This window comes from Anabrus simplex, chromosome 1 (genome assembly GCF_040414725.1).
Source record: "Anabrus simplex isolate iqAnaSimp1 chromosome 1, ASM4041472v1, whole genome shotgun sequence".
Lineage (NCBI taxonomy): Eukaryota > Metazoa > Arthropoda > Insecta > Orthoptera > Tettigoniidae > Anabrus > Anabrus simplex.
In genome coordinates, this window is record NC_090265.1 from 367,653,265 (window position 1) to 367,667,576 (window position 14,312).

The following is a 14,312-nucleotide window of genomic DNA, read 5'->3' on the forward strand; positions in this document are numbered from 1 at the left end:
GGTAAGTTGTGACATTTTGAGAGTTGGTGCCTCTTACTAAGGTAACTAAAAAATGACCTACCCTTGGAAAATCTTCGTTCAAAGCCTAAAAACACCAGATGTCTAGGGCGTCTGAGAATGCTTCTGAAGGTGAGGCCGGTTTGAAGCGGACAGGTGTAGGGAGACATTTTGGAGAACGATGCTGATAGCAGGCCAGGTTCAGCCCGCAGAGAGAAGGTCATTGAAAATCTAGCTGTCTGAGGCTACTTTTAGTAATGTTGTTTTATGTCCCATAGTTTCTGATGACGCCAAGCAGCCAAATATTTTTTTTTATTTTTTTTTTTTTGCTAGGGGCTTTACGTCGCGCCGACACAGATAGGTCTTATGGCGACGATGGGATAGGAAAGGCCTAGGAGTTGGAAGGAAGCGGCCGTGGCCTTAATTAAGGTACAGCCCCAGCATTTGCCTGGTGTGAAAATGGGAAACCACGGAAAACCATTTTCAGGGCTGCCGATAGTGGGATTTGAACCTACTATCTCCCGGATGCCAAATATTTTGTACCACCAGAGTTCATTTATGTGCAGATAGACATACCGACATGAGCTTTGCAGATTTTCACGCTATTAACATCCCCGATCTGGACGGGAACTGTTAGCTTTCCACGAGTGACACCTCTTCACATACCATCGAACTGAGGCAGGATCAAAACCACTACCTTGGGGACGGCTAGCCAATGCTCTACTATCTAACCCATTTATCACAGCAAGACTGCTTCGGAGCACGAGGACAAGATTTGTGCCGACAGACTTAAGAAAAGCACTGTTTGATATACAGAGTGCGACACTGATATGAGCCAAAGTTCTGCTCTCAGAAGATTAGACAGCACCGTTTAAGTGAAACAATGCTGGATGGACCCAATAAAACTGGTAGAATGGTCTTTTCATTTGGATGAGAGAACCCAACCACCGAGGAATAACAGCAGGCGTTAGAGGAACGACGATTTAGCTATAGTACATGACTATAGGTTTGAAGTCTCCACCTAATCTATACTATTACAATATCAAGTATATGTACTTACATTTATCATTTAAAAATACATTACAATCACAGTACCAGTTTCGATCCTGTTATGGATCATATTTAGCTGTTAGGATATCAATAACACTAATAGTCAAAATAGCAAGAACATCAATTAAAACATTACTCTACCTAAGATTTATGTATACAGTCCAAGGTTCTAAAATTCGTCACCACCAACTCAAGAAGAAATTTATTCACATATCAAGAAACTTAAAGACAACAAAGCATCAGGGGAAGACGGAATTGTAGCTGAACTTCTGAAAAATTTAGGCCCAAATTCACTCAGAGAAATTACACAAATAATCCAAAACATTTGGCAAACCGAAAAGCTCCCGGATGACTGGAAGATTGCTCTAATCCATCCACTACATAAAAAAGGCAGCAAGTTAGACGTAAACAATTACAGAGGAATCTCACTTGTATCAGTCACATACAAAATACTATCAGCCTGTCTCTTGCATAGAACACAACAACAATTAGAACCCAAATTATCAGAATTTCAAGCAGGATTCAGACCAAACAGGTCATGCCCAGAACAAATTTTCAACCTCAAAACCATACTTAAACTACGAGCCCTCAGACAAAAGCCGACAGTATGCACATTTGTAGATTTCAAAAAGGCATATGATTCGATAGACAGACCCTCCCTATTCCAAATTCTAGAAGAGAGAGGACTAGATCCCAAAACCCTAGAACTCATAAGACAAACACTAACGGGCACAAAATCTAAAGTGAAATTTATGGGAGAAATTTCAGAACCCTTCGACATTCAGACAGGTGTGAGACAAGGTGATGGACTCTCTCCAATTCTGTTCAACGTCGTCCTAGACAAGGTTATGGAAGAATGGGAGAAGGAACTCAAGAAACATGAATCTTGGAAACCGATCCGATTGGGCTTTCCCAAAAACAACCTCTACGTACCATACCTTGCATTTGCGGATGATCTGGCGATTTTAACAGAGGATGAGGAGACTGCCATCAAGCAGCTTGAGATACTTAAGGAATCTGCAGAAAAAGTGGGACTACAGATTTCATTTGAGAAAACTAAATTCTTCTGTTCAAAGACAGATATCACGAGCCTGAGAACTAAATACGGTAAAATCGACCGGGTCTCGTACTTTAAATACCTCGGAGAATTCATCGAACCGACAGGCCTTGAGAAGATCTCACAGCAAAACCGTCTCCAAAAAGTCAAGAAGGCATTAGGGTTAGTTCAAGACATCTACAACAAAAAATGCATGTCAAGACAGACAAAAATTCGGCATTACAACACAGTCATAAAACCAACAGTCCTTTACGCAAGTGAAACATTGTCACTTAACAGTAAACAAGAATTAGAAGAAATAAAAAAGCAAGAGAGGAAGATCATCAGGAAAATCCTAGGAGCAAGATATACCCAAGATGGTTACAGGCTACAATCAATCAAAACAACAGAAAAAGTTTCAAACATTGAAATTGACATTAAGAAAAGACGAATGAAATTCTTTGGACACCTCACAAGATTACCAGAAAATCGACTGTCAAAAAGAATATTAAATTATGTTAGCTCACTTAAGAATTCAACACCTTGGCTGGATGAACTTCGAAAGGACCTCAAAAACGCAAACATATGTGCAACAGACATTTTAGAAAGAGACACCTTCAGACACAAAGTCAACAAGTGGGAAGTTACATCAGAGCAACCAAAGCAAAAACAGTGCAGACCGAAATGGTCGGAAGAACGTAAACAAGCCTTCTCAGAGAGAATGAAAGCCTATTGGAAGAACAAGAAGAACCCAAATAAAGCTTGATTGAGTTGTTTGCTTAACGTCTTCCATTATTGGGAGAATACGCTAATAATAATAATAATAATAATAATAACAATAATAATAATCATAATAGCCTCCGTGGCTCAGGCAGCAGCACACCGGCCTCTCACCGCTGGATACCGTGGTTCAAATCCCGGTCACTCCATGTGAGATTTGTGCTGGACAAAGTGGATGCAGGACAGGTTTTTCTCTGGGTACTCCAGGTTTCCCTGTCATCTTTCATTCCAGCAACACTCTCCATTAACATTTTATTTCATTTGTCAGTCATTTATCACTGCCCCATAGGAGTGCGACAGGCTTCAGCAGCTGGCACATTTCCTATCCTCACCGCTAGATAGGGGCTTCTTTCATTCCATTTCTGACCTGGTCAAGTGACTGGAAACAGGCTGTGGATTTTCATTCATTCAATAGTAATAAATGACACAATAAATTAAAGTAGTAGTTTCATGTTTGAAATATTGTACTGCTTGGAGTTCACATTCACAGTCTTTGCTCTAATAATAGTGGTTACACTTTCTTTTATAATACGACAAAAGGGGGTGTGGATTCAGTGGACCAGCTGTGTTCTATATTGACCACAGCTAGGAAAACAAGAAGATGGCCTATGGCAGTATTCTTCAGGCAACTGGATATTGCGGGAATTAACTCGTACAAAATTTACAGAACCAATGTCTGCAGAGAAGAAAACTTCAGAAGAAGGCATTATCTAGATGAACTTGCCTAGCTGTTGATGGAACAGAATCTCAGAAACCGAGCTACAAACTGGAGGCTTCTGAAGGATATCCAACTTTTCCTTTCCAAATACAAGGAACCCTCCGCTGGCCCTATTACCACCTCACCTGTTCATTCAAAGAGGAATTTGTTACTTTTGTCACATAAAAATAACAGAACAAGTCTTGTCTGTGAGAAATACTCATACAAAGTTTGCAAAAAACACAACAAACTAACAGCGGTTTGCGAAAGATACCAAGGAGATGATGAAACTGAAGACTGACGAGAGATTGCAGACTGAAATAAATTATACGCGATGATGTGTCCGAGTTTTGTGATTTGGAAAAACATAAATGATGTGTTTAATTTTTGTGATTTAAAAAAAAAACTTTGAACTCAATGAGAAACTTTTCTCAGGTTAGCCCAGTATTATTTTCAAGTCCCTAGATTTTTTTTTTTTTTTTTTTTTTGTAATTTATAATTTTGTGACTTTTTAATTTTTATTTAGATTTCATGGGGATTTTGTGATTTTTCATTTTTATTTAGATTTTATGGGATACAAGTTATGCCTTCTTTTCATTTTCTTATAATACACTATAATACAATTCTTATATACAAAGGTTTTTTTTGTATGTGTATGCTAAACATTCCCAAGGCAATATGTATTTTTTTTTCTTAGTTCAGATAGCAATGCAATGTATTATTTCTTGTGTTAAATATATAATGTTTATTCTACATGAGCATGTTTTTTCATATGTTGTTATACAGTAGCTTCATAGAACCACATAGTTACAAAATACTGCATTATGAGCAGAAAGAAAAATATTGTTTTTCATGCGGCCAATTTGCCGCCATACGTGTTCTACTGCAACATCCATTTATGTGGCTCCAGGCTGGCTGGGAACTGTACCTTGAGCCTCCGGGTAAGAGACAGGCACACTGCCCATACATGCAGGGCAAAGTCGTTTACAGGTTGGGAAAATGAATATATAAACTCTTTATAAGCATTTTACCGAGCTCCATTCGGAATTGCTAGGCGGGCAATAATTCCATTGTGGAGATTTATCTCCCGTATGCAGTTTTTTAAATTATTTTTTTGCTAGTTGCTTTACGTCATACCGACTGCAGCTATCGAGCTCGGTCTGTATGCAGTTATCAGACTGTGGCTCTTATAATGGGCTTCTGATAAGTTCACCTGCATACACCCCAGCGTCAGTGGGCAGGGTCTGACACATCCCACTCTGATGAGTCTAGTGTCAGACCTAAGACGAAATGCTGGTTAATAGAGCAAACGCCTGTAAAGCCTTACATCTGATCTGTTTCTCGATAGCTGCAGTCGCTTAAGTACTGCCAGTATCCAGTATTCGGGAGATAGTGGGTTACAACCCCACTGTCGGCAGTCCTGAAGATGGTTTTCTGTGGTTTCCCATTTTCACACCAGGTAAATGCTGGGACTGTACCTCAATTAAGGTCACAGCCACTTTCTTCCTACTCCTAGCCCTTTCCTATCCCATCGTCGCCATACGACCTACCTATGTCGGTGCAACATAAAGCCAATTGTAAAAAAATATAAACATTTTGCATAATATTTCTATTGCAAAAAAATACCACTCCTAGTGATGGGTGAGAGGTGATAAGAGTAAAATAGAGAGGAACAGTGTATTCCCCAACCTAGCTAAACCTGAATTAGAAAATTGATGATTATAAGGATGATGATGATGACTAACTCTCTGTGACTTATAATTAGTAACTCTAAGAGAGGTGAAACATATGGCACTCAGAAATATATTTTTGGGTAAATGATATTAGTAGACGAATAAGCTTGAGTGGAGCTTTCAGAGAAAGATAAAACTGGAATTCAGGAGGACTTTTATAGGAAGAAGAATTAGGGATTGGAATAATTTATCAATTTCCAAGTTCTTTAACATCATTTAAGAAAATACTTGATAAATACCTGATAGAGAATCTGCCACCTGTAGCTGATTGATTGATTGATTGATTGATTGATTGATTGATTGATTGATTGATTGATTGATTGATTGATTGATTGATTGATTGATTGATTGATTGATTGATTGATTGATTGATTGATTGATTGATTGATTGATTGATTGATTGATTGATTGATTGATTGATTGATTGATTGATTGATTGATTGATTGATTGATTGATTGATTGATTGATTGATTGATTGATTGATTGATTGATTGATTGATTGATTGATTGATTGATTGATTGATTGATTGATTGATTGATTGATTGATTGATTGATATCAAAGTTTAAATCTGGATCGCTCAGCATATTCCGTATATACTGAGCATGAAGGGAAGCATCGGAGAACATTTTCCAGGGCTACTTAATTCCATGTTTTCTGGCATTTTTATGTCATTTTTATAAGCAAAATATGAAAAGAAATCATACCTTTCCTTTGTTCAACTTAAGTTGGTTTAGTCAGGATTATAATACTGAAAGCACTACAGAATTATCATCACTACAATTTATGATATGTGTTTCAGGAAGCTACCAGGCTGGCCCTGGTGTCTGGGGACCAAGCCACATATGCCCGTAGTATTCGCATCATGGGAGATATCTACCGTAAAAAGGCTGAAATTAATGTAAGTGTAAGTGTGCTTTCATCTTCAGTTTTATAATGAATAAGAAATGCAAACTATTCTTTAAATTAGAACATCATTGCTGCAGAAATGGTCAGTGTTGAAGAACATGTAGTTTCACATAAACATGTTCTTCTAAAACTTGGTACTTCATGAGACAAATTAGGACTGTTGGAAAAGATGAGAATTAAATCGTACCTATTGCCACATAGATATTTGTAACAGTCCAATTCTTTCTTAGCATATGCACTTGATCCGATTTGTTTAAACTGCCAAAAAATCCTAATCTATACATCATAAAATATCAATATCATACACTGGATTCACCATGCAATTTCTTTGTGATAGTATGGTCAATGCAATTGTAAAAAAATATATCACATGCGAAGGGTGCACCAATTGTAGTTTTTCAGAAAATGAAATTGAAGTTTCATGTCTCCTAGATACATAAGTATGTACTTCAATACAGGTTTTTAGCATAATAAAGTATGTATGGAACCTACTTAAAGCATTTGTGATTTTAAAAAATATAGAACGTAACATTTATCCTCAGCAAGCTTCAACAAAATATTGTGTGTTGCCCAGATTTTCAGGGGAAAAACAATGAGACTCCATTAGTTCAGATTGTTCTAAACATCAGTAAAATGTAATAATCAATTTTGAAAGGTTTCTGGTACCAGAAAATTTTAATGTCCGCATTTCAAAGCTGTTGGTTAGGTTAGAAAGTTTGATTAAGTCAAGGAAAACTGAGCGACTTGGCCATGCGATTAGGGGCACGCAGCTGTGAGCTTGCATCTGGGAGAGAGTGGGTTCGAACCCGTCTGTTGGCAGCCCTGAAGATGGTTTTCTGTGGTCTCCCATTTTCACACCAGACAAATGCTGGGGCCATACCTTAATTAAGGCCACGGCTGCTTCTTTCCCACTCCTAGGCCTTTCCTATTCCATCGTCGTCATTAGACCTCTCTGTGTCAGTGCGACGTAAAGCAAATATTTTGTTAAGACTGAAGACTTCCTTTCAGTGTCGACTTAGTTAAATGTAACAAAAACTTTCCAGTCTTTCAAACACAATGCAATGCAGTTATAACACTATAAACATATCTGTAAAAATTCACACTGTAAAAATAGACACTATTATACAAAGAATGACATGTTTCATTCTACAAGAACATCCTCAGATTCTTCAAAGAAATGAGCTTCATTGAAGTTTCCATATTGAACTGGGATCACAGAGATAAGATATCTATTAGGTTCTACTTATTCAATACTAATTACCTGTTGATGTTTCTAATAACTTTTATTCAACTTGGGACCGGTTTCGACACTCTAGTTAGAGTTGAATTTAGGCGATATTTTCATTTGTTGATTATGCGTTCTATAAATGTATTGTCATAACCATTATATTTGGCTATAAAGTGGATTGTATCCAATTCTTTATTTAGATTTACTGTATTAAATCACAGATATATAAGCAAAGATATAATAATCAAAACTATTGTGGATACATATTGAAATATGATCATTAAAAATCTTTAACCGTCCATTTACACCATATGTTAAGATAAATCGCCATAACAGAAGAGCAACAGCATAATAATTAAATCTGGTGCAGTGACACATTGAAGTATGCATAAAGTCTCCCACTAATCAAAGAATAAAAGAAGGTTCTTCAATATGTAGTCTTTGTACATCCGTTTAATAGAAGGCTCTGACAGGCTTCCAAAGTAAAGAGTCATCTAAAACATTCACACATGCTATGCGTCAACCAGAGTGTTGAGAACGTATTTGAATCACTTGGTATGTAATTTATACCTGATAAAAAAATTTTAACACTGATGAATATGAAATCAGTCAGAGGTAAAAGATGTTAGTCATGTGTGAAGGAGATATAAACTGTTATATGTGGTAGGTCTGGAGGGGAGAAAATGGATGGGGGGGAGGGGAAGAATAAGATCTTATTAGGGGAGTAGTAGGTTTAAGGTGGGTCTTGTGAACAGTGTGGTGGGGGTTTGTAACGTGATAGGGTACTGTGTATCACGCTAAATATTGACCTCCTATTTGGAAGATTAAAATACTTAAATACTTTAATGAAAAAATCAAACAGAATATTAGTTTTCTCTGAGATTTTGTTCAGATTCAAATTGGATTTGAAGAATTGGTCTAAGTAAATGAAACAATTTTCTGCAACATCAGGAATAGGGCCTTTGTCCATATTCATGAGCACCTCTATATCTTGTTGTATGTTACTGAAGCTATGCTTTGAATCTTGAATGTGCTGGGCAACTGCTGAGTATCTATTATATTTTGCAGCATTAACATGTTCCATGTATCTGATTTTGAAGTTCCTCCCTGTTTGACCAATATATGAGGATTTACAGTTTTGACATTGGAATCTGTAGACTCCTGATTTTTGGTAAATGTTAGTCTTGTTAATTGAGCTCCATCCATATTTTTATTGTTAGTTCAATATGTGATTTTGGTGTTGTGTTTCTTCAGAATATTTGTAACAACGTAAATATCTTTGTTGAATGTGAAGGTTGAATAATAATCAGGTTTAGTCTTCTCTCTAGTTAGAGTTGAATTTAGGTGATATTTTCATTTGTTGATAATGCGCTCTATAAACGTATTGTCATAACCGTTATATTTGGCTATAAAGTGGATTGTATCCAATTCTTTATTTAGATTTACTGTATTAAGTGGTATACAGAATGCCCTGTTTACCATACTGCTGTAGGTAGCATACTTGTGTCCTTTGGGATGAAAATAATTTTTCTTGATAGTACCGTAGTGGCTGTCTGTGTTGGTTTCCTGTAAATTCTATATTCTATTGATGAACGAAGTCTGGTTAACGTGAGATCCAGAAAATTTATGCTTCTGTTTGTCTCAGATTCCAGAGTGAACTTTATCTGTGGATCAACATTATTTAGATTGCTAACAGTGGTGGTTGCCTCAGTAATTCCTTTGTCAAGGATAACGAGTGTGTCATCCACAAATCTGGCCCAAAATTTTATGTTCGCAAAGTCACTGCTGTTGTTAATTGCTGTATGCTCCAAATGGTCAATATATATCTCAGCTAAAATTCCTGAAGCCGGTGATCCCATAGCTAAGCCATCCTGTTGGTATATGCAATTATTGAAACTGAAGAAATTATTCTTACGAATGAATCAAATTTCAGTCACTACTGATCTGCATTTAGGGCAGTTGCCCAGGTGGCAGATAACCTATCTGTTGTTTTCCTAGCCTTTTCTTAAAAGATTGCAAAGAAATTGGAAATTTATTGAACATCTCCCTTGGTAAGTTATTCCAATCCCTAACTCCCCTTCCTATAAACGAATATTTGCCCCAATTTGTGCTCTTGAATTCCAACTTTATCTTCATATTGTAATCTTTCCTACTTTTAAAGACACCATCCAAACTTATTCGTCTACTGGTGTCCTCCCACGCCATCTCTCCACTGACAGCTCGGAACATACCACTTACAAATCTCATTGTAGACCATATTGGACATCAGATATGAACATTAAAACAAGAATAATAGTTAACACCACCTTTCCAATACTTATCTTTCCTTATATTTAGGAAATAAACATTACAACAGGCATTGTAAGATGGGACATGTTTCGCTTAACAGTCGTAAGCATCATCAGCCGAAAATAAATCTTAGCCTAAAGTTAGGTCAGGGCCCTGAACCTAGTGTCCTTAACATACATGGCATCCTAAGAATCAACATTTATATTTAGAAAATGAAAATAGGCTTAAAACTAGTGTGAAAAAACATAGAATGTTACAACATGGCTAAGAGAAAAAAACACAATCAAGTTGAGACAGAGGATAAGAACAGAAAGTACAATACAGAGGTGGTAGTGAAATAATTAAAATCATTAGGATATCATTGTTACCAGTCAGTCAATCGGAATGTTCAAACATAAAAACAAGAGTGAAAATATATAAGAGTGTTCATCATGGCTGAGTTAGAAAAAAACATGTAATCGTGTTGCCAGAGGTTAAAAACATAAGGTACAACACAGAGTTGGCAGTGTAATAATCAAACTCATGGCTGCCAGTCAGTTAATAAGAATGTTCATACCGTATATAACAAAACATGATGGTTATATTCTTTTAAGTGAAGAAATAATTAAATCTCACTCTTGTATAGATACGCGAGAACGGGCGAGAGATTCTTAGAGTGCCATATTTGTTAAGGACACTAGGTTCAGGGCCCTGACCTAACTTTAGGCTAAGATTTATTTTCGGCTGATGATGCTTATGACTGTTAAGCGAAACATGTCCCATCTTACAACGCCTGTTGTAATGTTTATTTCCTAAATATAAGGAAAGATAAGTATTGGAAAGGTGGTGTTAACTATTATTCTTTTAATGTTCACATACCACTTAGTCGAGCAGCTCGTCTCCTTTCTCCCAAGTCTTCCCAGCCCAAACTTTGCAACATTTTTGTAACACTACTCTTTTGTCGGAAATAGCCCAGAACAAATCGTGCTGCTTTTCTTTGGATTTTTTCCAGTTCCTGAATCAAGTAATCCTGGTAAGGGTCCCATACACTGGAACCATACTCAAGTTGAGGTCTCACCAGAGACAAATATGCTCTCTCCTTTACATCCTTACTACAATCCCTAAATACTCACATAACCATGTGCAGAGATCTGTACCCTTTATTTACAATCATATTTATGTGATTACCCCAATGAAGATCTTTCCTTATATTTATACCTAGGTATTTACAATGATCCCCAAAGGGAACTTTCACCCCATCAATGCAGTAATTAAAACTGAGAGGACTTTTCCTATTTGTGAAACTCACAACCTGACTTTTAAACCTATTTATCATCATACCATTGCCTACTGTCCATCTCACAACATTATCGAGGTCATTTTGCAGTTGCTCACAATCTTTTAACTTATTTATTACTTTGTAGAGAATAACATCATCTGCGAAAAGCCTCATCTCTGATTCCACTTCTCTACACATATCATTGATATATATATAAGAAAACATAAAGGTCCAATAATACTGCCTTGAGGAATTTCCCTCTTAATTTTTACAGGGACTCTAATTCTCTGAGTTCTATTTTGTCAAGTCCAATTGCACTCATTTTTGCTAGTAGTCCCGAAATCTGATCAATTCCAGCTTCTTTACTAGTTTTCAACTTTTGTATCTTACTGTAAATGTCATTGTTGTCATAGGTAAATTTTAATACTTCTTTAGTATTAGTCACCTCCTCTATCTAGACATTATCCTTGTAACCAACAATCTTTACATACTGCTGACTGAATTCTTCTGCCTTTTGAAGATCCTCGCATACACACTCCCCTTGTTCATTAATTATTCCTGGAATGTCCTTCTTGGAATCTGTTTCTGCCTTAAAGTACCTATACATCCTCTTCCATTTATCACTAAAATTAGTGTGGCCACCTATTATGCTTGCCATCATGTTATCCTAAGCTGACTTCTTTGCTAGATTCAATTTCATAGTAAGTTCCTTCAATTTCCCCTTCCTTCCACAGCCATTTCTAACTCTATTTCTTTCCAACCTGCACCTCCTTCTTAATCCCTTTACTTCCCTGTTATAATATAGTGGATCTTTACCATTCCTTACCACCTATAAAGGTACAAACCTTAACCACTAGTTTCAAGATTTCCATGAAATCCTGGATCTCAAGTTTACTGAAGTTGCTATACTTATTTAGATTGTTTTGGATTATAGGAACGCGTTTCTTAGTATTGATGCTTGGATACATATTTGTTATGTCGAAAGAATGCATTGAGTAGAAAGGTTGCATTTCAAAGCCATTTAGTATTTTTAACTAAATGGTATTTTTCACTGACTTATTTGATAGAAAATAATAGTTCTTTTTTTAGAAATTCCTGGATGAATTTTGTTAGCTTATAAAATGAACTTGGCCTATAATTTATGATGGGGCATATGGGGACGCCTGTTTTATGAATCTTGGGCAAAGCTTTCGTTATTGGAAGTCCTGAGTTCATGGTTATTAGTTTTGTCTTCTCTTGTTCTGTGAATAAAAATGACGTATTTTTTAGGGTTGCTTGCAGGAGATGTTGTAATTTTTTGGTTGGATCTTTTTTTTATACTATCCGCTTCTTAGCCAAATATAACGGTTATGACAATACATTTATAGAGCGCATTATCAACAAACGAAAATATCACCTAAATTCAACTCTAACTAGAGAGAAAACTAAACCTGATTATTATTCAATCTTCACATTCAACAAAGATATTTACATTGTTACAAATATTCTGAAGAAACACAACACCAAAATCACATATTGAACTAACAATAGAAATATGGATGGAGCTCAATTAACAAGACTAACATTTACCAAAAATCAGGAGTCTACAGATTCCAATGTCAAAACTGTAAATCCTCGTATATTGGTCAAATATGGACAAAGGCCCTATTCTTGACATTGCAGGAAATTGCTTCATTCACTTAGACCAATTCTTCAGCTCCAATTTGAATCTGAAAAAATCTCAGAAAAAACTGACATTCTGTTTGATTTTTTCATTAAAGTATTTAAGTATTTTAATCTTTCAAATAGGAGGTCAATATTTAGCGTGATACACAGTACCCTATCACGTTACAAACCCCCACCACACTGTTCACATGACCCACCTTAAACCTACTACTCCCCTAACAAGATCTTTTCCTTAACCCCCCACCCACCTGTTTTCTCCCCTCCAGACCTACCACATATAACATTTTGTATCTCCTTCTCACAAGACTAATGTCTTTTACCTCTGACTGATTCATATTCATCAGTGTTAAAAAAAATTTATCAGGTATAAATTACATACCGAGTGATTCAAATAAGTTCTCGACGCTCTGGTTGACGCATAGCATGTTTGAATGTTTTCAATGACTCTTTACTTTGGAAGCCTGTCGGAGCCTTCTATTAAATGGATGCACAAAGACTACATATTGAAGAACCTTCTTTCATTCTTTGTTTAGTGAGAGACTTTATGCATACTTCAATGTGTCACTGCACCAGATTTAATTATTATGCCGTTGCTCTTCTGTTATGGCGATTTATCTTAACATATGGTGTGAATGAACGGTTAAAGATTTTTAATGATCATATTTCAATATGTATCCACAATAGTTTTGATTATTATATCTTTGCTTATATATCTGTGATTCATTTTATGACTGATGATGATATTATATGTTTCGAAACCAGTCCCAAGTTGAATAAAAGTTATTAGTAACATCAACATGTAATTAGTATTGAATAGGTGGAACCTAATAGATACCTCATCTCTGTGATCCTCGATTCTATCAAATCACTTAAAGGGACACTGGGACTGAAATTTCTAATTCCTGTAAAAATTAAGATATCACCTTAATATTTGGTGGACTCAAAGTATGTGGTAATATGAATATCTGTACCAAATTTAATAAATGTAGCTTTATTAGTTCCATAGATATTAATTATTTTCCAATATTTATATGCAAATTATTCAAATATTCTAAATGTCAAGCGCAACAAACTGATCCAGAGAGCACATTTATTAAATAATGATCTAGTACCTTATTCTTATACAAGGGTCAAGTCATATGTCATGGCAAGTATTTTTTTCTCCCTAACAGGAGACAATACAGCAAATCTATGATATGCATTTGGAAATACAAAGGGCAGTAGGAAAGTTTTGCAATGTGAGTGAACACTTTAGACTTTTTCAAAATAATTTCCACCACACTCAATACACTTCTCCATACGTCAAAACCAGTCACTGAACCAACTCTGCCACTTTTCTTCGGTTACATTTTTACACTCTTGATCCCATGCTGCCAGAAGCTCCTCGTCAGATGTGAAATGCTGCCCTTTTAGCTTCATCTTCACTTCTGGGAAGAGTGCGAAGTCATATGGAGCAAGATCAGGACTGTATGGAGGGTGATCAAGCACAGTCAACCCTGATCTGGCAAGAAAATCCATTGTTACATTAGCACAATGTGCTGGAGCATTGTCAGGATGCAAGAGCCAAGTATTGAGCCGTGACCTTGGACAGAGCTGCTTGAGAGCCTGGATGACCTGAGGGAGACAAGTCTCACTGTACCACTTCGCAGTAACTGTCCTTTGTGTTTCTA

General features: G+C 36.4%; 1 protein-coding gene across 1 annotated transcript in view; it reads left to right on the forward strand.

Moving 5' to 3' along the window:
- The window catches only part of LOC136867287 (43 kDa receptor-associated protein of the synapse), a 223,603-nt gene that overhangs the window by 169,388 nt on the left and 39,903 nt on the right, over positions 1-14,312 (forward strand). Inside the window, exon 6 of the mRNA XM_068226744.1 lies at positions 6,096-6,194. Coding sequence (XP_068082845.1) covers positions 6,096-6,194 — 99 coding nt within the window. The remainder of the gene's footprint in view (positions 1-6,095; positions 6,195-14,312) is intronic.